Below are 24,296 nucleotides of genomic sequence, written 5' to 3'. Positions count from 1 at the left end.
TCCCCAAGTCCTCTCAGCTGCATGTTTTGCTAGCATGGGGGCCACTGGCCTTGGCCATCCCAGCCTTTCCATCTTCACAGCCTGGAATTCTGGAACATTGTGCTGGACAGGGTTTTACAGCCTGGCCCAAGTGTCTGGATGCTGTTCCCGAGACCTTGCAAGAGGCAGAGATGCCGGCCACATGGCGAATCTGGGACAGTTGGAGCTAGGAAGTTGGTTCTTCCTGCTGACCAGCTCTGAGCCTGAGCCTGGGGGCCAAGAACCCCGCTGGCCTTGGCTGCGGCCACAGGGTTTCTTCCTTCTGGATCTCCTCGGACTGAAGGAGTCAGGAGTGGTTGGCCTCAGCTGGAGTCCCGGGCTTGGGAGTAGGCTCTGGCCTTAACGCTGCCATTGCTCTGTTGGTGACCTTTGAAAATGGGGGTGAGCGGAGTAGCATAGCTTAGCAGTCAGACGGGCCTGGTGCTCCCACTCCTGAGTCTTGTCACCTGTGGTGTAGACAGTGATGACACGCTGCCTCAGCAGGACGCATGCAGCACTGGCCCAGGCCACATGCACCGGAAGCTTGGGGGAAATCCCCATCAGGCCTGCTAACCTGAGCCCACAGCTCGGGGCCACTTCCTGGGCCTTTGCCCTACACAGAGAGGCCTTATAAGGAAAGAGGCTGGGAGGCAGCCGTGGTGGGAGCAGTGTGCTTGTGTGCGTGCAAGGCTGAACACGTACCATTGTGTGCATATGGGAGCAGTGTGCACACGTGCACCTGCGCGTGCAAGGCTGAACATGTACCATCGTGTGCGTATGGAAGCAGTGTGCACACATGCACGTGCGTGTGCAAGGCTGAACACGTACCATTGTGTGCATCTGGAAGCAGTGTGCACACATGCACATGCGTGTGCAAGGCTGAACACGTACCATTGTGTGCATATGGGAGCAGTGTGCACACATGTGCATATGCGCATGCAAAGCTGAAGACACATGAGCACGTGTGGCCTAAGCCTGGGCTGCTGAGGAAGTGCTGTCACTTTGGTCTTTATGGATGAGTAGGACTTTGCTGAATAGAACAGGGGTGGGCATAGCACACAGGTGTGAAATGTAGGCAGAAATGGCCTTGAAGGCACATCCACAAGGAAGCAGCCTTCCCTGCAGAGGGAATAGCATGCACAAAGGCCCGGAGTTCCGCGTTCTCCAGGCACAGAGATGGCTGAGGGCAGCAAGCTCAGCATAAAGAACAGCCGCGGGGGGGGGGGGGGGGCGGGGGCGCGGGCTGAGAGGGTAGTTGCTGGGAGAAGTCAGCCAGTCCAGGGCAGAAATGAGCAGAGCTGTGTGGGGAGGGGTGAGGGCAAAGGGAGGCTGTGTGTGGACCCACCTAGGTGTGGACCCCACCCCTCCTCAGGCCCAGCAGGCTCTCCTGCAGCTCTGCCAGCACTGCTGGGCAGGAGGAGGGGGGTGGGGACGTGCCAGCCCCTCTCCTGGGGGGAGGCCTGCCACTGCCAGGGCTGTAACTTCCGTGCTGGGCCCAGTCTCCCTCCTCCAGGCACCGGCTACCCTCTGGTTCCTCATTCACCCCAAAGCCAGGCCACCTTGGGGTCCCAAAGACCCCACTACCCACTCCAGGCATAGTCTTGCCCATCCTCTCAGCCGCAGGAGCAGCAAATGAGTTTCTTTGATGAGCACGAGTTCTGTCTGTCTGTCCACCTGTGCCCTGGCCCACAGGTGCCTGCAGACCCACCCAAGGAGAGGGGGGAAGACCAGGGCTCTGGGTGTGGAGGGGACTGCTCTGGGTTCATGACATTGTTTCCTTTCATCCTCACCCTGTCCTTCTGGCGGGGGTGTCCCACCTATGAGAAAACAAAGGTACATATGATGGGTGATGGCCGGTGTGGCTCAAGGTCCCAGCACCCCTCGCTCACGGCAGTGGCTTCACCCGCCCCCCACACCCCTCACCCACTACCCCACCCTTTGTTCCCTGGAGTCTCAGAGATATCCCATGACAGTCGTCATTTATGAGAAGGGAACCTGAGGCCCCAGGAGGGAAGCAGGGCGCCAAGCCAGAGTCAGGAGGCAAGGTGGCCCCCACTTCCTTCCTGTGCAGTGGGCTGAGGCCTGATTCTGGGGCAGGGGCAGGACTGACTTGGGTTCTCCCCTCTTGGGCACAGAAGCCGAGAAGCCATGGCCTACCACAGCTTCCTGGTGGAGCCCATCAGCTGCCACGCCTGGAACAAGGACCGCACGCGTGAGTGCCGCTGGCCCCCAGAGCACGCTCACATGGGCGTTAAAGCAGCCAAGCACCCTGGACTTGGATTCTGAGGGCCGCTGTCTTCCTCCTGCACCCTTGGTCCTGAGTACTTAGGAGGGAAGGGATGCGCAGCTCAGAGATAAGCAGGGGCAGCCGGGCAAATGGGCGTTGAGGGGTGGAGGTGAGAGCAGAGCCTGGTGCAGGCTGGGCCGTAGGTACAGGGGCTCCCAGGCTGGGGATGAGAACCGAAGATATAACCTGCAATGGCTGGTAGTGAGATGAGTTGTGCAGACCAACACACGGGGTAAGGGAAAGCAGTGGAGGCAGAGGCACTGATTTCAAAAAGATGGCCAGAGAAGGCCTTTTGGAGGAAGTGATGTTTGTACAGAGACTCAAAGGAGGGGAGGCAGGTAGGGGCAGGTGCAGAGGCTCTGAGGTTGGGCAGCCCGCGGGCTGGCTGGAGTTGGGAGCAGAGGGCAGTAGTGAGGGATGGGGAGAAGCTCCCAGCGGTCATGGGACTGCTTTGGAGACATCCACAGTGGTACAGGTGAGGGGTGGCCAGTCCCTGGGGAGGTATCACAAGGGGGGCCCGAGGGTCTTCAGGGAGTCCTTACGAAGCAGAGGAGGAGAGTCCAAGTATCGAAGGACAAGGCATTGCGCAGGTGGCCTGTGAAGGGCGTTCCAGATAGAGAGGGGTCGTGAAGGCAGGGGGAACCTGGGCCTGCTTGCATCCTCCCACTTGCCACCCGTCTCTCCTGCAGAGATTGCCATCTGCCCCAACAACCACGAGGTGCACATCTATGAGAAGAGTGGGGCTAAATGGGTCAAGGTACACGAGCTCAAGGAGCACAACGGGCAGGTGACAGGTGGGTCAGGCTGGCTGGGATCACCCTCCTGACAGGAGGCAGGGGGAGGGCAGGCCCAGCCAGGGCATCCACCCACTCACTTGTTGGTAGGATAATTTGGGTTGTAAGTAACACAGCCCTCATTCGAAGTGGCTTAAAGTTATAAAGGGATTATATTGGTTTGAGTTACTGTAAAACTCAGAGATTTGGGGGGCTTCAGGAAAGGCTTGATCCAGCAGCTCGGCATTACCAAGGGCCTATTTCTTTTCTGTCTCTTGGCTTGGCCTTCCAGCATGTTTGGTGATAGCTGGGGGAGCTGTAACATCCCCAGTAAGCTCTAGGAGCACTCCCTGGAACAGCTTTCCTCCAGATTATAGCTTCTGAGCCCCTCCTACACAGACGCCTCTAGAGCTAGCCATTTCTGCTTGGGTGGCTTCAACTTAGTGTCCCATCCCCACACCATAGGCATTGACTGGGCCCCTGAGAGTAACCGCATCGTGACCTGCGGCACAGACCGGAACGCCTATGTGTGGACGCTGAAGGGCCGCACGTGGAAACCCACGCTTGTCATCCTGCGGATCAACAGAGCCGCTCGCTGTGTGCGCTGGGCCCCCAATGAGAACAAGTTTGCGGTGGGCAGTGGCTCCCGTGTCATCTCCATCTGCTATTTTGAGCAGGAAAATGACTGGTGGGTGCCTGGGCAGGGCCCGAGTGGGTTGGGAGGGCCCGGGGCTGCAGACCAACAGGCGGTGGGCCTAGAGTGCCCCCGAAAGCATCAGATGGGGTTTTGGAACCCCTGTTCACATGACACTGAGGAAGTGTGTCCTCTGGATCTTGTGGGTGAGGTAAGGGGCTCCCTGCACAGTACTAGGTGCTCCCACAGCCCTGTCTCAGTAACAAGGTTACTGACCACACCAGGGTGTAACACCAGGGCACCTGTGTGGTCACTGCATTAAGCCCTGCACACATACTGGCATTGACCCCCACAGCCAGCTGGCCTGGGCGCCTGTTTTTCCCACTTCACGGATGAGCAAATTAAGGCCCTGAGGCAAAGTCACTTGCCCAAGGCACCCAGCCTGTCACACTCCAGGACCAACTCATAAGCTCCCAGTCACATTATAATCTCCCCTGGGTCCCTGAGGACACCAGGCAGGAACTCAGGCTGGAGTCTGGGAGACCCAAGTTCAAATCCCAACAGGGTTGTGAGGTTTAAAGGAGATCGGGGGTAGAGTTCCCGCACATTATTGGCCTGAGTGGTGGCCCTGACAGGCCTGTGGGCTGGCAATGCCCAGGCCCCTCCCCCCTGGGATCTCGGTGGTCTGCAGGGCCCAGCTGGAGCCTGGGGTGAAGTAGGGGGGTTGCTCACCAGTCGGTCCCTCTCTCCCCCTACCTGACTGCTGTGTCCAGGTGGGTGTGCAAGCACATCAAGAAGCCCATTCGTTCCACCGTCCTCAGCCTAGACTGGCACCCCAACAACGTGCTTCTGGCCGCAGGCTCCTGTGACTTCAAGTGCCGGTGAGAGAGTGGGGCCCCGACATACACATGGGAACAGGGACTAGAGAGTGGAGGGGGGCCCGGTCCTGGGAGCCCCACACTTTGCCTTCCAGACCAGCTCTGCTGCCAGCAGGGTGACCTGGGCCTCAGTCGAGCCTCTGTGAGGTTTTGCTCTTTGAAGGATCATGATTGGGTCCTGTGTTCAGCCCTTGGACGTCTTAACAGGATGTGCCCCTTCCCACGTAGTAACGTCAGCAGGGTTTCCTAGGCCCTGTCCCACTTCCTAGGACCCCCCTACCCCTTCAGTTCCTTGGCTTCTGTCTGAAGGAAAATGAGTGGGTGTGCTTTTCACACTGAGGTACGAATGAGTGGGTCAAGCCCTGCCTCATTATCCTAAGGCCTGGAATGTAGAGTCTCTAGTAGCCATTGGCTGTTTTTACTTCTGGCCTTAGCACCCCAGAGTCTCCCAAGGCCTTTAGCTCCCAGCCCCAGGCAGACAGCCTGGGTGTCTGAATGTCCATCTGGGACACGAGACTACGGGAGGCCCAGGAGGCCGCTTTGGAGGCCGTGGGCACAGGGAAGGTGACGTCCTGATGAGTCTCTGTCGGGGAGCTGGTTGGTTGGCGTCCTGATTGGCAGCTGAGCCTTTGCTGGCCCTGGATGGAGAGAAGCAGGGTACTGAGTGTGAAGGCAGCAGTGTGCAGAGCGCTGGCGGGTGAGGGCAGGGCTAGTTCAAGGTGCAGAGCAGAGGAAGGAGGGGCGTGCTCGGGGCTGGCTGTGGGGTGCAGTGGTCGGCACATTGAGGACCAGAACGCCCCTGGGGTCTCTCACCTGTGGGTGGTCTGTAGGTGAGGGTGCCAAGTGCCCGGGAGTTCACAGGACGCTGAGCTGGGGGACCTCCTGGCCCCACTCCATTGCACAAAGAGGGCACTGAGGCCCAGACTTGTCTGAGCGAGAAGATGCAGGTCATGAAAAGCTGGCTGTGGTACCATGAGCCTGACGCTCTGACCCTCGGTGACTTTTTTTTTTTTTTGCGTCCCTGGGCAGGATCTTCTCAGCCTACATCAAGGAGGTGGAAGAGCGACCGGCACCCACCCCGTGGGGCTCCAAGATGCCCTTTGGGGAGCTGATGTTTGAGTCCAGCAGTAGCTGTGGCTGGGTGCATGGCGTCTGCTTTTCAGCCAGCGGTAGCCGCGTGGCCTGGGTCAGCCACGACAGCACTGTGTGCCTGGCCGACGCCGACAAGAAGATGGCGTGAGTACAGGCCACCTGAGGGGGGCAACCACGGCAAGCAGGAGGGGGCCAGTGTGGCTGACATCTCTGTCTCTCGCAGCGTTGCGACTCTGGCCTCTGAAACGCTGCCGCTGCTGGCCCTGACCTTCATCACAGAAAACAGTCTGGTGGCCGCGGTAAGGAGGGAGGGAAGGTGGGGAGCAGTGGCCCGTTAGAGCAGGCCTCCCAGCGAGCCCAGAGATGCCCGGGCAGCTCCCCACTTGGTCCCCCACCACCCCCTTTCCCTCTATATGGATCAGGAGAAGTTGGATTATGCTGCGACAACAAAACTCCCCAACTGCAGCGGCTTAACACAGTACAGGTGTTTTCTCGCTCACTTTACATGTCCAGCATGGGTGTTGTGAGCGGGCTCTGCTCAGTGCAGGTGGAGGCTTTGTCATCAACATGCTCCCCAGCTGCCCTGGAGGGAGAAGGGGGACGCCCTGGATCCTGACATCCCTGCTTGTTACTGGCCAGTGGAGATGACAGGGCCACAGCTACCTCAGAGTGGGGGTGGGGAGCGTGCAGTTCTACCAAGTGTCCAGAAGGCACTGCTGTCTGTCAAGTCCCTTTGCACCCCTCAGCAAACATAATGGGGAGCTCAGAGAAAGATGAGGCCTGCTTGGCCTAGGGAAGTTACAGCTGTGGGGTGTCTCCCAGGGCAGGTGTAACCACTGAGCAGGACAGAGGCCCGGGGCTCCCGGAGGAGTCCCAGACCAGCTTTCCCACCTAGCAGCTGACTTTGCTGGGGTCGGGGCCGCCCTGTGTGCTCACTCCCAGCATCTGGTCCCCATACCTGGGGTCGCGCCTGGATGTGTCTGCAAGCTGGCATCAGCTTCCCGATAGCTCCAGCCAAATCCTGCATCCAGCCTCCCGGGAGCCAGACTCGTGGCCGAATGCCCCTCTGCCTCACAACTTGCCTCCAGCCTTAGTTTCCCCTGTAGAAAATAGGGCACTGCGCCTGCCCTCAGCCAGTGCACTTAAATAGCACCCTGTGCTCATCTCAGGGCCACGACTGCTTCCCAGTGCTTTTCATCTACGATGGTGCCGCGGGGACGCTGAGCTTCGGTGGGCGGCTGGACGTGCCCAAGCAAAGCTCGCAGCGCGGCCTGACAGCCCGTGAGCGCTTCCAGAACCTCGACAAGAAGGCGAGCTCCGAGAGCGGGACAGGCCTAGACTCGCTGCACAAGAACAGCGTCAGGTGAGGGGGGCCTGGGGCGGGGCCTGGGCTCTGCGAGAAAGACAAGTGAGGGTGTAGCCAGAGAGGCTGCCGGGGCCTGGAAGCCGGGCTGATCGGGACTCATCCCAGCAGCCCGGAGGTGCGAGCCCTGGTTTAGGGAACCAGGTAGATCACTGTAGGTTGCACGAAAATAGTATCAGGTGGGGGCAGAGCAGTCAGCCACGCTCGGCATTTTTAGGACAGGGCTGTGTGGCCACCGTCACAGGGGTGGGGCCTGCGGTTCTCTGGAGTGGCTAGGCAGTGACTGCTGGCTTCTCATGGGCAGAGCCGCAGCTGAGGCAGGTCTAGTGCTAAAACTGGTGACGTGGCGGCAGAACTACAGGGTCCCGCTGCAGCCTCCTTGAGAAACTAGGGTGGGACTAGGGGGAGATCCTTCCAAACGCCCAAATCCGACCAGCCCCAGGTGTCTGCTCCACAGCAAATAGAAGAAATGTGGCAAGACTTTCTTTTTTTCTTTTTTTATTTTTTATAATTTTTTTTTTTTTTTTATTGGGGAATGGGAACAGGACTTTATTAGGGAACAGTGTGTACTTCCAGTACTTTTTTCCAAGTCAAGTTGTTGTCCTTTCAGTCTTAGTTGTGGAAGGTGCGGTTCAGCTTCAAGTTGTTGTCTTTTCAGTCTTAGTTGTGGAGGATGCATCTCAGCTCCAGGTCCAGTTGCCATTGTTAGTTGCAGGGGGCGCTGCTCACCATCCCTTGAGGGACTTGAAGAGTTGAAACGGCAACCTTGTGTTTGAGAGCCCACTGGCCCATGTGGGAATCGAACCGGCAGCCTTCGGAGTTAGGAGCAGGGAGCTCTAACTGCCTGAGCCATCGAGCCGGCCCTGGCAAGACTTTCTGACCCAGCCAAACTCTCTTGTTGTTTAGGGACCAAAGACCTTTGTCCACCTTTCAACGTTTGTCCATCTTTCAGCCATGCACCCTCCCAGCCCGATCTTTTTCTTTCTCCCATCCTGCCACCCTAGTGTCACTACACACCTTCCCCGGACACGTGTCCTTAATGCCCTGCCCAGGCCGTTGTGTGTCCTGTTCCGGTTGCCTGGGCCGCCCTTGGCACCTCGCACACTACTGCTGTCCCTAAAGCAGCCTCGTGAGCCCAGTCCTGTACGCCTGCCTCCTGGAGGGCACAGTGAGCTGGAGTCCAGCACAGGAACAGGCTGGGTTCCATCCGTAAAGCCCTCCTCCTCTTTGCAGCCAGATCTCGGTGCTCAGTGGGGGCAAGGCCAAGTGCTCGCAGTTCTGCACTACCGGCATGGACGGCGGCATGAGCATTTGGGATGTGAAGGTGAGCTCGCCCCCACCCCCGCTTCCCACCAGACTCCCTGGCCCCATACTTCATTCCTGCAGGAAAAAGTACTTGGAATGAGAGGGGAGATGAGAGGCAGCCCCTTGACATCTGGGCCTCAACACACTCTGCGGGCACCTCATTTTTAGGGCTGGGATTCAAACTCAGGTCCGCTGGACCCCAAAGACCAAGTTCTCTGTCCTCTGACCTGCTGGGGCTGGGGCGGGTGTGGGCCAGGTCCGTGCAGATGCGATGTTTGCAGGACCCCTGAGAACCAGCCTGTTCTGCTCATCTTCCAGAGCTTGGAGTCAGCCTTGAAGGACCTCAAGATCAAATGACCTGTGAGGAGAACGGTGGCCTCATCCCAGCTGCTGGGGAAGGAAGGGGTCAAGGAGGCTAAGGCTCGCTTTGCTGAATGTTTCTAGGGTACCCATTTGGGTCCCCACAGTTGGGAAAAAGGGGTAGGGGGTAGGAAGCTTTTCTTAACCTATTTGAAGGAACACATGCCTTTTTCTTAAATACTTTCATTTATTTAAAAAAAAAATTCCCCAAGCACTCTGCTGGTCATGAACTGCTTTGAAATTTGGAATAAAAACACAATTGTAGACATGCTCACCTGTTTGGAAGAAGAGGTTAGGTTTTGTACGGGCATAGGTAGCTTATTTTGCTTTGCCAGCCAAATGATCCGTCCATCCAAGGGCTTCCCCCACGTGGTTCCTTCCCCACTGCAGTCCTGCTTAAGGGCTGCCAGGACCAGGCGCCTTCCTGTCATTCATTTGGTAGTTAGATTCCCAGGCTGGTTCTGGGCATTAACGGAAAGTTAGTATTTCTCTATTTGATGTTTGCAGTTCGTTTCTGATAAATGCTCATTTTTTAAGACAATTTCCCCCCATTTCTTTTACTCAGAGGGTTATTTTTGTTTAATCATATACTTTTTAGTGATCTACTTACGGGTTTTCTTTTAATCTAGGTAATGAGGGGTTTTCTGCAGGCCCGGGTGCGCTAGAAGCTGGCAGCTGTGGTAGCCCTCTCTGGGGTGCCCAGAGCTGCTGACCTTCAGCACAGTCAAGCCCAGGTGTGGGAGCGGTCACTGGAGTCAGGGGCTTGAGTCCATCTCTGCCACTCAATCTGCCTGACCTCAGGTCCCAGCCCCTACGTGTCACCCAGTCACTGACCTCTCAGGACCGTGCACAGGATGCTGTTCCCAAGGCAGAGCCCCAAAGTGGGGAGCAGGGGCAGGAGGGGCCGTGGCCAAGCCTGCAGGATGTCCTTGAGGTTGTGCTGAGCCCCAGCGTCCCAGCTGCCAGCCCCACTACACTGGGTGGGACAGTCTAAACCAGGTAATGCATGGCAGTCATGCTGGGTATCCGTTTTGGGGATACTTCCTTCCAGCACTGAAATCCGGAAGCTGTTAACACCAGAGGGCACCTGAGGGCAGGACAGGGAGGCCTGGTGCTGCTGCCAGCTTGCTGTGGATGTGGGAGGGTCACTGGCAACTCCAGCCTAAAATCGCTACTTGGTTAAAGGGGAGTGGAGGGGGCCGGCTCTCGTATTTGGATGCCTGGGATCATCCCCAAACCCTGCTCAGTGCCCCTGAACCTTGTGGGGTAGGCCTGCTTTCAGGGACACCACGCCCTGCTTGGTGGAAACAGCCAGGGCACAGGGACCCAAGATGGATCACAGAACAAGGATTACGATAATGTCAAGTTTAATCTGCCAAATATACAAGTTGGAATTGTGGAGCGTGTTTTGCCTGGGTGCTGAACAGTAAACAGGTTTCTTGAAATGATTGATGAGAAGGGTTAAGAACAGGCCCTGGCCAGAAGGGTGGGAATGGGGCAGGGAAGGGCAGAGGGGAGGCCTCAGTCGGAGGGGACTGGCCAGGGATGAGCCATGACCCTTCAGGGACCCGGGGGCAGGGGCTCCCAGATGACAGCCTCTGTGAGTAAGCACCCAGGCAACAGGCGGGCTGGTTGTTGCAAACTCGCCAGCAGCTGCCCCCAGCACAACCGCCCCCCACCGTGCAATCTACTGGACAAACAGAAGCTCCTCTTACCCCACCTCCCAGGCACCCCCAACAAGGGTTCTGAATTCTAAAAACAGCAAAAACATTCAAATGGTTACATATGAAATGCTGTCCTGCATCTTTCTGTCACAAAGATAGCAGCTGCCCCCTCCCCCTAGCCCCCCTCCCACCAACCCCCAACAATTTCTGTGCCAAGATGAAGAGGAGGCCCCAGGCTGTGGGGGGCTCCTTGTCTTGAGGGGCTGCTGCAGTGGTGCCAGGGCACAGGGTGGGCAAGCCATGGCAGCAGTGCTGGCCGCATGGCCCAGTCCCCTGGTATCTCCTCCCTCCAGCCACGCTACTTATTCAGGGAGAGCGACTGCATTCGTCTTCCTGACAAAGTCGCGTCATCTTTTGCTGAGGGTAGAAAGGGAATGAAAAGGTAGTTAGAACCCCTCCACACACACAACCGCGTCCCCAGAACCATAGACCTGTAGGTCTGAAAGGCCTCAGAAAACGTGTGCAACTGGCTCAGCGGGCAGATGAAGAGAAAGCCCCAAGGAGAAGGACCCACCTCAGGCCTTCCCAAGGGAGGTTCCTGCTGAAGCCACTGGACCCAGGTATCCAACATTCTTGCCGAGTCTGGGGCCCGCTCCATAAAGGCCACCAACACACACTCCATGGGGTAAACAGAAACTCTTCTCACCCGCCCCCCACCCAGGAAAAACCCCTTAATTCCAACCACTTCCCGTGGGTTCTGAAGTCTACAATCAGCAACAATGTTCAAACAGTCACACAGGAAGTCCTTTCCTGCTTGGGGTCTGTGAAGCAGGAGCTGCAGCAAGGAGGTGGGCTAACCAGGTATCTCCAGTGGTGAAAATGCCCCTAGGCAACTGGTTTCCCATTTCTAGGCCTCAGTTTCCTTGCTATTTGGTGAGGAGGCAGGATAGCATGATCCCTAAGGGCTCTTGTCCCACACGGGATCGTGCATGAGACCAGGACACAGGACATGAATCAGAACACTCCTATAAAGCAGACCAACTCCCCACAGCCAACCTGGCATAGAGGAATCTGACACCTTTGGTCCCACTGGAGACACGGGGGAAGAGGCACGTGGGCCACCCTCATCTAAGTCTGCGCCTTGCCCCCCCTTCCCAAGCCGCTAAGACACACTGGTGACCCCAGGCAGCTTTCTCAGCCACACAAGGCACCCAAGACCCTGGTGGGACCTGCCAGACGCGAAGGTCGCCCTTGAACACCCCTGAGGCCTCCCTGACCTGGGCTGCCAGGGCTGAAACCCACACTGACTCCGTGCTGCCGCTAGGGCCTCACAACACCTGGGGGGGGGGGCACAGGAAGGGCCACCTGCACCTGCCAGTGCCCCCGACACACACACACTCGGGGCCTCCAATCTCCGCTTCCCATTTCACAAGGCCTGTGAAGTGTAGGGTCGGTGCCCAGAATCAAGTGCTCCAGAGGCTCAGCACTTGCCTTTCCTCTCTTCCTCTTTCTTCCTGGCAGCCTCCTCCCGCTGTTTCCGGATGATCGCCAGCCGGGCAAGGTCGGCCTTGGCTTGCTCTGTCTTCCCAGCTAAATGCATTTTCATGTAACGCTCTTTTGCTTTCTGCTTCTCGATTTCTTCTCTGTTTGGATAAAATGGTGTCACAAGGGACATCTTCCCCACCGTTATCAGCTGAGCTGGATGTGGGAGCCAGAATTAAGGCCAAGTATTCAGGCTGGGGCCCCAGCGGAAGAGGGCACCCTGGCTGAGGGAGGGGCCCTGGCTCTGTGCCCCTTCCCTGATGGACAGTCACCCAACAAGCACGCAGAGGACAGGCCTGGACCTCTGCACGACAGGCTCAAGGGGCTGGGGAAAGTTCAAGTGGTCCACTCAGCTTCCTCAGGTGGAAAACACAGGATGGGGGTGAGCTCAGCACCTGTGACCTCCGGAAAGCCTTAGCAGAGTGGACCATACCTGGCTGGGGCGGTGGGGGTGGGGGTGCAGGGTGTGGCTAAGGGCTGGTGTCCACATGAGAAAGAGGGACCAAAACCAAGTGAACTGTGTGTCCAGAGAAGACGACCACGAGGAGGAAGGCGCTACAAAGCACACTCTGTAAGGAGTGGAGAAAGGAGAGGACCAAGTGGCCTTGGATGGGAGCAGACCCAGTCTCAGATCGACACGATAGCACACGCTCAGTCAGGCTGCTCCCAAGTGGGGAGCCCCCATGGATGGGGGTGTGGGAATAAGAGCTGGACTCCCATGGGACAAAGGTGACAGCCACCAACGTGCTAAGTAGAGAGCGAGGTGAGGGCCATTTGTTTCCCGTTGAGGATCACCTTCCCAAGCCTGAGATTCTGAACTGGGGGGTCCTATTTATACCATGTTCTTGGAAGAGCCAGGTTTTGGAGGGAACGGAAGCCCTGCATGGCAGGAGACTGGGGGAGGGCCTTGGCATCTCAGTGGCCTCAGCACACAGGGCTGAGGAATAATGAGGAGGCATGGAGCCTGGCCTGGGGGGGGTGGTGGGGAAACCCAGCAAGCAAGTCAGATGAGCAGGTGTCTTGCCCAGAAGACTCTGGACAAGACACGTGCTAGAGATGAGATGGGAATACCTGCCAGCCCAGCAGATCCTACCCTGGGAGGCGGGAGGGGGCATGGAGGCATCTAGAATAAGCAAAGGCCTTTATGCCTTTCACTCCTCAACCCCAAAAGGCGGGAGTCGCAACAGGATGCACTTTTCACAGTGAGAAGGAAGCCACTGGAGGGGACGAGTCCTCTGCAGCCTCCATTCATGGGCCTTTCCAATGGGGTTGTCATCACGGGGCCAACACAGGAAGGTGGGAAATCCTAGCACCCACATCCTCTTGTAAGGCCCTTGATGTCACCTGGTGGCCAGGTCAGGGCACTACTTGTGGAAAACAGGCCACATGAAGGGCACTTTGGTCCTCGATTGTGGTCCTCGCACAACCTCCGAGGAAGCTATTACCTGCAGCAACATTTTCACCTGGGGCTCGGGGAGGGCTGGGAAGCCAGGCGCCCTCCCTGCACTGTGCTGCCTTCTGGGTACCACGGTCCCCAAGTCCCCTCCCAAGCTCCACGGCCATGACATTACAGGTGGACGCGGGTCAGAATGGGCAGATCAGGCTGGGTAAGGAGGTGGCCCTGGAGGGGGGGCTCTAAAGGAAGGGAGTGCAGCGGACCAAGTGCAACACTCAGGTCTGAATCGATTCTGTGTATTTTCCCTGTTACGTTTCTATTGGTGAATAAAAACTTCTTTTGTTTTGTTTTTTGGAGAAGCTCCTCTAATGGGTTTTGGGGAATGAGAAGAAACAGAAATCAACACCATAGCTGGAGCCCCCGCACAGTCACTGGGGACCTGAGCCCGAGAAGCGACGGCCTCCGAGGAGGTGGGTGCCTCAGCCCCATGCAGGTCAGCCCCCACCCCATGTGCCCAGGTCACCAGGCTCAGAGCAGAAAGTTACCGTTCTCTCCTTGAGAGCTCCTTGGGCCCGTCCAGGTCCAGCTGTGTGACCTTTTTGGTTGTCTGTGCCACCCGGTTGGGGTTCTCGATGTCGATAAGCCCTTCCACACCTTTGCGCTTTTGCTAAGATAGAACGAGAAGCTGGCCATTGGAGTTTCGGACCTGCAGAGCCCCTAACGGCACTCCCACCATCTCCCAACAGCCCATCTGGATACAGGACACCACCAACATAACGTGTCTAACACAGAACTCGAGCTTCACCCCTCACCCACCCGGCTCCTCCCCACAGTCCTCAGCATGGCCTTATTCCTCTTTCCCTCGGCCCCCTCCCAACCCTCAGCAAACCCCAATAAATCTACCCACTGTTCTGCACTGCCACTGCCACCACCCCAATATAAGCCACAATTTCTTATCTGAGTACTAGCCACCATATCCCTGCTTCCACCCTCCACACCCTACAATTCACTCTTTGCAGAGAAGCCAAAACAATCTTTTTTTTCAACTTTTATTAGTTGTACTATTAATTTCTCTCTTTTTTTCAGTCTCTACGTATGTGGCCTCTTCTTTATATCCTAACTTATAGGGGTCCTGCTCAGCTAGTCTTCAGATGATTCTCAAGGTTGACTGTTCTATAATTTAGCTGTAATTTTAATGTGCTTCTGGGAGGCAGCAGGCATAGCGTTTCTCTATTCTGCCATCTTGGACCTTCCCCCAAAACAATCTTTTAAAGCAAGTCTTGTCATCTCTCCCTCCAACTCAAGACCTCCACCAACTGCCCTCTTCAGTGAAATCCAAACCCCTTCAACACACATGCACTGCGCTTTACAGCCTTTCCTCCCTCATCCCTAAGCTCTCCACCCCTTACTTGCCAAGTCACAGCCCAACCCCTCCTGCTCCCTGAACATGCTCCAGGGCGTTTGCACTGGTGAATCTGGCTGCCGGGCCACCTCCTCACCACACACTACTCTAAGTACCTTCAATCACAGTCTGTTTTATCTGTAATACTCCTCACTACCTGAAATTATACTGTTCATTTACTTCCTTATTGTCTGTCCAATCACAGGCCCCTCAGCGATGGGGAGATGTTCTAAGACATGCATCATTAGGCCCGTGTGTTGCGCGAACATCAGAGTGCACTTACAAAGCTAGACGGCGCGGCCCACTCCCGTGACGGGATGTGCTGCGCCCTCACAGGGCTGGCAGTGCAGGTGTGTCTACACCAGCATCACCGCAAACACTGCAGAGTACTGTGTTGCACCACATGATATAGCTGGTGTCACTAGGTGACAGGAATTTTTCAGCTCCGTTATAATCTTACGGACCACCGGCATCCATGTGGTCCACCGCTAACCGAAACGTCGTTACACAACGCGTAACCATCTCCCTATTGGAATGTAAACTCCTACAAGCTGGGACTGTCCGCCCCCACCACTGAGACTGATGATCCATACGCACGCGATGAATGCTGAGAGCGAGCCTGCGTCCCAGGCCCCAGCAAACCCAGTACCTGGTAATCATCATCTTCATCCTCACTTTCATCTGAGTCTAGTGATTTCTTCTCCTTTTTGGGGTCCCCTGCAGCCCCATCTCCACCTTCTTCTTGTTCCTCTTCTTCCTGTTTCAGAAATGGACAACCTGCAGAATCAAAAACGCAAAACAAACCCCCAACACTGTGACCCCGGCCCCCACGTCCCCCACACAGTGGACCTTGAGAAATTCAGCCCACAGAAGGCTGGGACCAAGGATGACAAGGGTCCCACTCTGAGACCCGGCCCCCAGTGGGGGCCCTGTCAGAGGCAGCCTATCCACTTGACTCTGCAGCCTGGCAGCCATCCCCACAATCCAGCAAGCCCGTCACACAGCCATAAATGCCATTCCCCTTCTCAGCCCAGGTACCTCAGCTCCCAGGATCGGACTCAGCCATGGGGCTGGAAACCACAGTCCTGCTCAGCTGCCCTCCTGCTCCCCCAGCTGCCAAACTGTGCTCGCATTCCCAGGCGAGTCCTCCCCTGCTTTCCACGCCAGGGTCAGTGGCAGGCCAGCCACTCTAACCTGCCCATGCAGATGTCCTGCTACACTGGCTTCCCACGACAACACCCCAGCATGCCCCTTCCCTCCACCTTTCTTACCTCCCCACCAAAGAGATCCTTTACAAAAACTGTACATCCTTCCCCGCTTAGCACTTGTCTACACATTCTCCGAGGTCCTGCTCAACTGCCAGCCCCTCCACTAGGCAGGCCCTCCTCCACCCTCCCTTCTCGGGGCTCCAAGGTACTATACAACTGTGCCGCTCCTCTGGCCTGACTGTGTCCCCCTCTGGCCCTTACGCAGGTGAGGATCTAATTTTGACCCACCAGTGACAGAAACATCTTTTGTTCCTGACAGTGGGCTGGAAAAAGCGCTGCAGAAACGGAGTGGAGGGAACTACTATGCTTGGACTGGAGTCAGAGAAGAGGTGAAGTTAAGCCAGGTCTGGGGGAATGAATGACTGTGCCTGCTGGGGGTGTGGAAGGCAGGCCATGAGGTTACGCTGGGTTTGGCAAGCAATCCTCAGGGCTGGAGCCGACAAGCGGTGGTGCTGCGAGCTCACCCTGGGGATGGGCAGAGCCTGGCAGAGGGAGAACCCCTGGAAGGCAGGAACACGGGACCAAGAACAGATACCCACTACGGCAATCGTTGCTGAGTGAACAAAGCTCTAATTGATCCAGACGATGGCTCCCCTCTTGACTGCCCTCAGTTGTTCTGAGACTCCCACCTGCTCCTTGCTGCCCCCCCCAAACCTCAGGTGTAGGCCTTTCCCTGAGAATCGGTGGTCCTTGCCTGGCCTCTCTGGGTACCAAAGAGGCAGGGCACCACCCTGGGACACCGGAGGGGCATGGACAGGCATGTACTCACCCTGGCCTTCTGCTTTTCAGCCTGGAGCTGCGCGTCGATCTCCTCGGGGCTCGTGTACTGCCGGGCCCGGCCTTTGTGGCCTCCCTTTCTCCCTGCATGAGGAGGTGAAGGTGAGGAGGGCGGAAGGGAAGCAGTTCCTTGACTACCCAGCCCGAGGGCTGTCATGCTTGCGGCGTTCTCATTGGAGGCTGCAGACCTCACCTATCCCTCACCAAGCACCAAACCCATACTGCCCTCCTCGTGTTCAAAGCACAAAAGAGGCAGCACATGACCACTAGATGGGGCCCTGAACTGTGTACTGGATGCAGGTTCCCCCAAACAGGACCTGAGGGGAGGATATGGAGGCGGGCATACCACACACAGTGACCGGCAAAATCCCCTGGTCCCTTAGAATCCAAACACAGCAGACTCAGGCGCAATCATGAGAACGTGTAACACTTACACCTCTGCTGTCGCTACCGTTCTTTTTACTTGCAATGTTCTGTCACAGCCATGGGCTCTTTTGATCCTCAGAACACACCTACGGTGTAAGAATTACAGCTGGTCCCATTTTATAGCCAAGGAGACTTAAGATCAAAGGAGAGTGAAGAGCACAAATGCTGGAGTCCAACTCTGGGGTTCAGACCTTAGCTCTACCACTTACTAGCTCTGCGACTCTGAGCAGGTACTTAACCTCTCAGTCTCAGCTTCTTCATGTATGTCCCTACTTCACAGGGTTGTCACGAAGATGGATTTGTTAACACGTGTAAAACTGTTGGGACAGTGTGTGGCACAGGGATGAGCACCACAAAAAGGTTTGTTATGATTCCTCCTTTTCTCTCTAATGACAGTATTTGGTGTAGGGGGAAAGCCACTGGCCACATCAGTGATTTACCACAAATGTGAGCGAATGTAAAATGCTTCATGGTCACCTAAATGGTACGGTAGAAAGAAAAAATTTAATACCTATAGATAGGAGAAAACTTTATTTTGCTTGGAGTAAGAAACATAGCTGGCAAACAAAGTGAAGATTGAAAATAAACCTAGCTACCATCTAAGAGTTACAAATATGACTAGCAATTTCAAGTTCATCGAAGTGTATCAGTTTTACAGTCTGACCCTGTTGAGCCAGGACACTACACAGACCCCTGCTGAAGCCATCAGCCAGCTTTATAGCAGGGTGGCATCCCCTCCGCTTGTCCTAGAGGAAACTGGGTGGCTGTGGCCTCGACCCATCCCCAACCTTTCCTGAAAGCTGTGGGCCACCTGATTTCAAGTGAGTCTCTCACTGAGGGCAGAGAATCTGTGTGAGACACAGCTAGTGTGAGCCGGAGCTAGTCTGGACTCCAGAGACACTAAGAGACACTGGCCTCCCCCGAGTTCCTAGACAGCAGCTGGAACAGCAGCCATAATTGGGCTGCTACAAAGAACACCACCCATTTTTAATGACTACCTTGGTTCCCAGGAGTGTCTCAGTCTATGCTCGTGAAAATCCTATTATGAGAGATCAGGCTTACCATTATAACCAACACCCTTTCTTGCACTCTTAAAAGTCCACGCAATAGTAACAACTCAAAATTGGCTACTACCGGCTCCCACCCTGCACACTTGGCTATGAGACGCTGACCTCATCAGCTCTTCGTGTCTTCAAAAACGCTGCCCAGTTACATAACGCAAGCAAGAGTTGGTCCTTTGTTCATGGGGCATTTGACGCTTTAACATATCCGTGTTTTGCTTGGCTTTTGAAGCAAATTAACGCAAGCAAGAAATGTAAAACTTGTCTACACATAAAGCTTTTCACAAGCCAAAAGGCCAAATCGTTTAACCAAGAACTGATACTTAGGACTTTCTAATTGTAACATCCAACCGGGGCTCAGAGTACCTACGAAGTCGGACGCCTCGAGCCAGCATTCTGGAGTTGGAAGGGCTCCTTTTGCCAAACAGGGGACTTAGGAACAGAGGTGACATGGCCCTTCCTAGCACAGGATGAATTAGTAGACGGCAAAGTATAAATGAATTCTGCTCTGTGAAGCCCAGTATCTCTGGAAGCAGAGTCAGGAAGTCATTTAGGTTTGAAAAGGCTCCAAGCAGACTTTCCTGGGGGCTGATGCCTCTCAACCACCACGACACGCGAGCTACCAGTATGAACAGAACCGACACCCGTTCTGTGCCGGGGGCTGGGCGGGCCCGTCAGGCGCGCCTCGTTTTAGGGCCCCCACCCCCACCTCTCCCGGCTGAGGGTGCGCGGCCAGGTGTCCCAGATGAGGCCAGCAGGCTGGAAGGCAAACAACGTCTTCAAAGTCACGTGTTGGGCTTCAAAGTGAGAACCACGGACGCTTAGGGAAAGAGGTGGAGGACGAGGGACCCCGCACTGGGAAGCTATGGATCCCTCACCTTCTCGGCCAAGGAACTGACAAAGCCTTACAGGCAACAGCAGTTACTCCTTAGCGGGCACTAAGGACCGCCCGGCACTGTACTGGGCCCTCCGCCCAGTGTAAGGCTGTCGGCAGGACCGCGAGGGAGGGACAAGCGTCACCCCCGTTTCCCAGTGAGAACCGAGACACAGCGACGGGCTGCACGGCTCACACGGAGCCGCTGCTCAATGGGGCAGTCCCGGCCAGGTCGGCCAGGCTCAGAGCACGAAGCTACGTCTCACGACATTTTACACGCGAGCCGGGCAGGCCCTGCACAAGGCGCGGGACAAAGCGACTCAGTCGCCGGCGACCCGAGAAGGAAAGAAGCGTCAGACCCTCCAGGCCAGGAGACGCGCTCCCTACAACGGGCCTTCTGTGTCCGATCCGAGGGAGCGGCTCGAGGCCACTGTGGTCCTCAGTTTCCCCATCTGGACAATCGGGCGTCGAGGCCCAGGCCTGGTCCTCAGCCGGCGCGGACGTCCCCCCTTTGCGCCTCTCTCCGAGGCTCCCGCGGGTTGAGTGGACAGCGGGAACCGGACTCGAGCGGCCCCTCGAGGCCCGAGGGCCACGCGCCCGGCCCTCACCTCCTTTAGGCATCGCGGCTCCGGCAGCTGCGGCGGCGGCGCCTCGAACTGACACCGGAACCGGAAATACCTCGGGCTCGACTTCTTCCGCCCAGCCCAGTAGCCTCAGCGCGGCGCCGCCGCCGCCGTCGTCGCAAGAACCGGGGACCTCAGGGAAGCCGGCGCACGAAGCCGGACTGTCCCGCGCGCTGCCTGAGTCCAGGCTCTCACGTGCGCCGCCGGGCAACAGCACCCTCAGTCTGCCCCACCCCGGGAGACACGTGAGTCTGCCGGCCACCCCTCCCGGGAAGTGAGGACAAAAAGCAACCGCGACGCTGGAATTCTATACAGGCAGAGCATCGGACACCTAAGCTTACGCGCGCTCCACGCAAGGGAGGGCGGGGCTCCCGAGGACCTCATCCTGAAGCGATCACCTGGGAAGCGGAAGAGTAAGGAAACGGGCACCGACAGCGACAGAGGTTCCGGTAGGTGTTTTTTTCTCCGTTCTCCGGTACCTGGGTAATGGCTGGGGCCAGGGATCGAAGGTCTGCACTGGCCCAGAGGGTGATGTGAACGCCTGGGCTGGGACGGGTTCGGGCCTCCGGACCCGGAGGTCAGAGTGAGTTTCCGAGAGGAGGCGGCGCCTGCGCGTTGTGCTGAGAAGGGGATTAGGGGGTGCTCTTGTTCCCAGCCCCGCCCCCAGGCTGTTTTCTGTGCCGGGAGCGTTTTTTGTCTAAAAACTGCTTGCTCTTGTACGCCCGGTTCAGATGCCGTCCTCCGGATGAGGCTCTCCTGCAATTCTGGCTGCAACATCTTTATTCCTTTCTTCTGACGCCTTTTCACTCGTCGCTTCTCCCGAGCGCACCTGCCCCTCTTACACCGCCAGACACCTTGATGTAGTTTGCCTCACACCTGTGACCTCCCTTGGGACGCTCCTCTGACTCCCAGACCGGGCCAGGGCCCTCACGTGCCCCTGGGTGGTCGCAGAGGGGTCATTCCCGGGTCTTTGTCCCCCAGCCCGTGCGCGCTGGGCCAGGGACCAGATTCCATGCGTCTCTGGCTTCAGCGGAGGGGAGCCGAGCACGAAGACCACTGATTTGGAAGTCAGGACCCCCCAGTCAGAGTCAGGCTCCGCTAGTTCCCAGCTGGGTGACCCTGACTTGAGCTCTGGAAGTTTGATTCCTCGTCTGTAAGGTTGTTAAGGAGAATTCGTGGAAGGAGGTTTTGGGGTGCGGAGGACTTTGTAAACCCTCAGACACCCTACAGCAGGGAGGGACTGAACGAATCTGGGGGCGAGGAGTCAGCTGTGCTTACAGGTAAGAGATAACCTGAGTTCTCTGTGCCAGCGGGCAATGGGAGGAGGCTTGAAAAAGGCGCTTTGCTGTTTACATTTGAGTTGGACTACTGTACGGGCTTCACGTGACTTGTCTCTGTGTAGTGTGTTTGTTGGGTTTAAAGAGAACTTGGCAATCTGGCTACTGGTATTCCACGGCCCTGATTTTACAGGTGAGACTGAGGACCAGCGAGGGAATGTGACCCTCTCCCCCAAAAGCCACAGTGTAACGAGCTGGACGAGAACCTAAGCCTCTAACTGAAGAGACCAGAGATTTTTCTGTTACACTCTTGGGAAGCAGACCCTAAGGTACTTTGGTTTTATACTGTCTTTTTGCCTTTTAAACACTCATTCTCTCAGCTCCCCTAATCATAATTCTTTCCATACTGTATTGTAATTGTCTTTTTATTTTCTATCTCTTTGCTAGAATGTCACCTTATCGAGGACAGAGGTTGTGTCTTATTCATTGTTCTATGTTCCCAATATCCAGTAACAGGGCAGGCTCATAGTTGATACCCGTTAATGATAATAACAAAAATCGATTAAGCACACATTAAATGCCATGCATGTTATACACAATTATCATTGAATCTTTACAATGACCCTATAGTGTAGGTTCTGTTATCCCCATTTTACAGATGAGATAACAGGGAAGTGAAGATGAACCAGAATGGTGGCTGGTGAAGAGCTCCTTTGGGTATCTGAGGTTCAGAAACCAATTCATTTAATTTTCCCCTCCAGATCTTCGCCAAGTATCTTGTGTGGGGGGAAATGCCTAAAGTCAAAAGAAGCCGGAAAGCTCCCCCCGATGGCTGGGAGTTGATTGAGCCAACACTGGATGAATTAGATCAAAAGATGAGAGAAGGTGAGTGGAGGAGTTCCTGATTTGGTGGGCTGCATCCAAGGGTCACAGGCTTAGATGCCTCCAGGGGACAGACATAAATGCAAGTACAAATGCAAAGAGGGCAACACTGTGACCTCCTGACACTGACATGTTTTGTTTACTTATTAACTGTGGAAATGCAGTAAGTGTTGGAAAGTAAGATAACAGTAATGAAAAGGTCCTCAAAAATATTTTTGGGCCAATTTGAATATAAAAGCTTTAGGGAATATAAAGCAAATAGTCTTCCTGTAATTATTTACTGCTTTGGCTGGATGTGTATTTTAAAATCATACTGAATATATTTACTTGGGAAAATCCTGTTTCTTCACTTTTTTCTGAAACATTCAGATTTTTCTTGAGTCTCTGACACTGTTTTCATCATCTTTGTTTTTGCATCATCTACCAGTTTTCCAGAATGTGCCTTCTTCATTTCCCTATAAATGTTGTGTGATCCTGTACTTCGTGAATTCAGTGTAGTGTGGTTTTTGGAAATCTTATCTAAATACCCAAGCTTCTGTTTGCCTTATTTGATCACAGTGTTACCACTAACTAAATTACTTTTTAAAGTAATCATTTTTTTAAAGCTTTTAGGTAATTAACCCTTGTTATGAAGTCATACCTCAAGCAATAAGTACTAACTAAATCAGTGTTAAATTACTTTGCCTCCTTTTTTCAAAACCTCTATTAAATACCTAGAACTTACAGTAATCAAGACCATTTTGAGCTGAGAGATTTCTTCCCAACACAGATCTTTATTCGACATAAAGAAACTGGAGAATGCTGTAATAAATCAGATTTTATAAATCCTTGAAAGTAAATCTACTTCCTCTTTTAAGGGATGACTTTTGAGTATTTAGATATATATGATACTCTTTACCTCCAAAACAAGTCTTTTTCTCTCCCATTTTTATTTAACCAGATAGCCCGTTAGCATTTCTTTGCTTTCCCCTTTTGCTCTTACTACCACTACAAAGAAAACAGTGGATGGCAGCTGGGACCAGACTTGGCTTCAGTGTTGGGAACAGTATGGAGCTCTGGGGATGTGGAAGCCTGGAGAGGGGCAGAAACTGCTACTTACCTGAAGCCCATTTTACCATTGGAATGCAGGCTCAGCATAACCAAATTTGCTACCTTTTTTCCCCCAAGAGAAGCCAAAAATCAAGCTGTTTTATGTGAACTCTTCTAATTTAAAATTCAAACTTAAAAAAAAATAGTTTTTGTGGGAAGAGCCAAACAAAGCCTGCCTTTAGGCTGGCTGGAACTGCCAGCTTCCAGTTTGTAGCCTCCAGCACAAGTTTGGCCTGTGGAATCTGTGACTGTACTCCTAGGCCATGGGGGACCCTTGTGTGGCCTTTGGCACAGAAAGTCCCAAAGCCAGTGGCATTAGCAGGCCCTTACTCCTTCCTGATCTGAGGACCATGTACAGGACAACTCACTTATTGAAGCAGTTGGCATTGTTATCTTAGGAAGGAAAATTTGTTTTCTTTTTTAGTTTGTTCCCCAGTATTTCCTAGCTCAGATCTTCATATGTCTCTGAGTTCATCACGCAAGTTTTTGTATAGGCGCTGTCACCCTGTAAGTCTCCAAAACCAAAAGCCTGGTGTAGGGATGAGGGGCAGAGACGGGAATCGTGTGGCAGAGGGTTCTGTGGGGGTTGGCAAGGAGACTGTCTGCACTGTGACCAGGACTTGTGAAGACCTTTATTTTTATAAGGACTTTTTAAAACTAATTGAAAATCAAGCATAGTCAACACTTGCATAATAAATATTTCATTAGACTTTTAAAGACTAGTACTTTAAAAGGACGGTTACCCAGGTTTTGAAGTTAATGGGCAGTTTTGGGCATTAGCAAAGAGACAGAAACCGAAGTCTAGTTTATGCTGTGGTATCTCCAGCCTCTGGCCTCTTTTCATACCCTCCGAGTGGCGGGACGCATCACCCACTGAAAGCTGCCTTCCACTCTGTGTGTGGACCTGCACAAAGTGATAGCCAAGACGGTCCAAGGGGCTCAGGACAGCAACAATCCTTTCCTTTCACTGCCTTTTTGGGGGGTTGGGGGAGGGGGGTAGGTGGAAGGGACTGAAGTTGGGGGGGGAGGTAGGAAGCACATCAATAAAGAGGAAACCATCAAGCTGGGGGGGGCGGGGAATGATACCATGAATGTTCACATTATCTGGTGAAAATATGTCCAAAAAGGATTTTATAAATGCAGTTGATGCTATGATTCAAAGATTGAGAAAAGACTGAAAAGCATAGAAGGTTCCACTTCCAGGATGGCAGCGTAAGGAGCTCCATGCTCACCCCCGCCCTTCCCTCAGTGGTCTCATCCCGTCACATGACTTGACGTCCTTTACCCAGGTGACCAGATGTCTTC

General features: G+C 54.8%; 3 protein-coding genes across 8 annotated transcripts in view; 2 read left to right on the top strand and 1 right to left on the bottom strand.

Annotated features, from left to right (window-relative positions):
• Nucleotides 1-10,109, top strand: part of ARPC1B (actin related protein 2/3 complex subunit 1B) — a 14,084-nt gene extending 3,975 nt beyond the window's left edge. For 2 of the 4 annotated variants that reach the window (XM_081054050.1, XM_081054051.1), the window contains exons 2-10: nt 2,154-2,230; nt 2,995-3,099; nt 3,544-3,766; nt 4,486-4,593; nt 5,620-5,826; nt 5,906-5,981; nt 6,852-7,045; nt 8,279-8,369; nt 8,669-10,109. In XM_081054050.1, coding sequence (XP_080910176.1) covers nt 2,167-2,230; nt 2,995-3,099; nt 3,544-3,766; nt 4,486-4,593; nt 5,620-5,826; nt 5,906-5,981; nt 6,852-7,045; nt 8,279-8,369; nt 8,669-8,707 — 1,107 coding nt within the window. In that variant the 5' untranslated portion in view covers nt 2,154-2,166 and the 3' untranslated portion in view covers nt 8,708-10,109. Of the gene's footprint in view, nt 1-2,153; nt 2,231-2,994; nt 3,100-3,543; nt 3,767-4,485; nt 4,594-5,619; nt 5,827-5,905; nt 5,982-6,851; nt 7,046-8,278; nt 8,566-8,668 lie in introns of those variants that run through there. The other 2 variants (XM_081054048.1, XM_081054049.1) reach the window with 1 other exon arrangement.
• On the bottom strand, nt 10,061-19,795 carry PDAP1 (PDGFA associated protein 1). Its single transcript, XM_081054055.1, has 6 exons — nt 19,729-19,795; nt 16,752-16,843; nt 15,364-15,471; nt 13,858-13,979; nt 11,866-12,017; nt 10,061-10,791 (listed from the first exon to the last, which is right to left on the bottom strand). The coding sequence occupies exons 1-6, from the start codon at nt 19,739-19,741 to the stop codon at nt 10,733-10,735; spliced, it is 546 nt and encodes a 181-aa protein (XP_080910181.1). The 5' UTR covers nt 19,742-19,795; the 3' UTR covers nt 10,061-10,732.
• Nucleotides 17,577-24,296, top strand: part of BUD31 (BUD31 homolog) — a 12,309-nt gene continuing 5,589 nt past the window's right edge. The window contains exons 1-4 of one of the 3 annotated variants that reach the window (XM_081054057.1): nt 20,116-20,192; nt 20,475-21,023; nt 21,214-21,349; nt 21,782-21,905. In XM_081054057.1, coding sequence (XP_080910183.1) covers nt 21,812-21,905 — 94 coding nt within the window. In that variant the 5' untranslated portion in view covers nt 20,116-20,192; nt 20,475-21,023; nt 21,214-21,349; nt 21,782-21,811. Of the gene's footprint in view, nt 21,024-21,213; nt 21,350-21,781; nt 21,906-24,296 lie in introns of all 3 variants that reach the window. The other 2 variants (XM_081054058.1, XM_081054056.1) reach the window with 2 other exon arrangements.

The sequence above is a fragment of the Rhinolophus hipposideros genome (assembly GCF_964194185.1).
Source record: "Rhinolophus hipposideros genome assembly, chromosome: 7".
Taxonomy (NCBI): Eukaryota; Metazoa; Chordata; class Mammalia; order Chiroptera; family Rhinolophidae; genus Rhinolophus; species Rhinolophus hipposideros.
The sequence above is the reverse complement of the archived record's forward strand: the minus strand, read 5'-3'. Positions and strand labels throughout refer to the sequence as shown.

Bases quoted from the DNA above. Each gene is read 5' to 3' on its own strand.
- PDAP1 (XM_081054055.1), bottom strand. The intron at 13,980-15,363 runs GTACTGGGTTTG...GTTCTATCTTAG, and splicing joins ATGAAGATGATGATTACCAG to CAAAAGCGCAAAGGTGTGGA. The intron at 12,018-13,857 runs GTAACTTTCTGC...TTATCCAAACAG, and splicing joins GAGCTCTCAAGGAGAGAACG to AGAAGAAATCGAGAAGCAGA.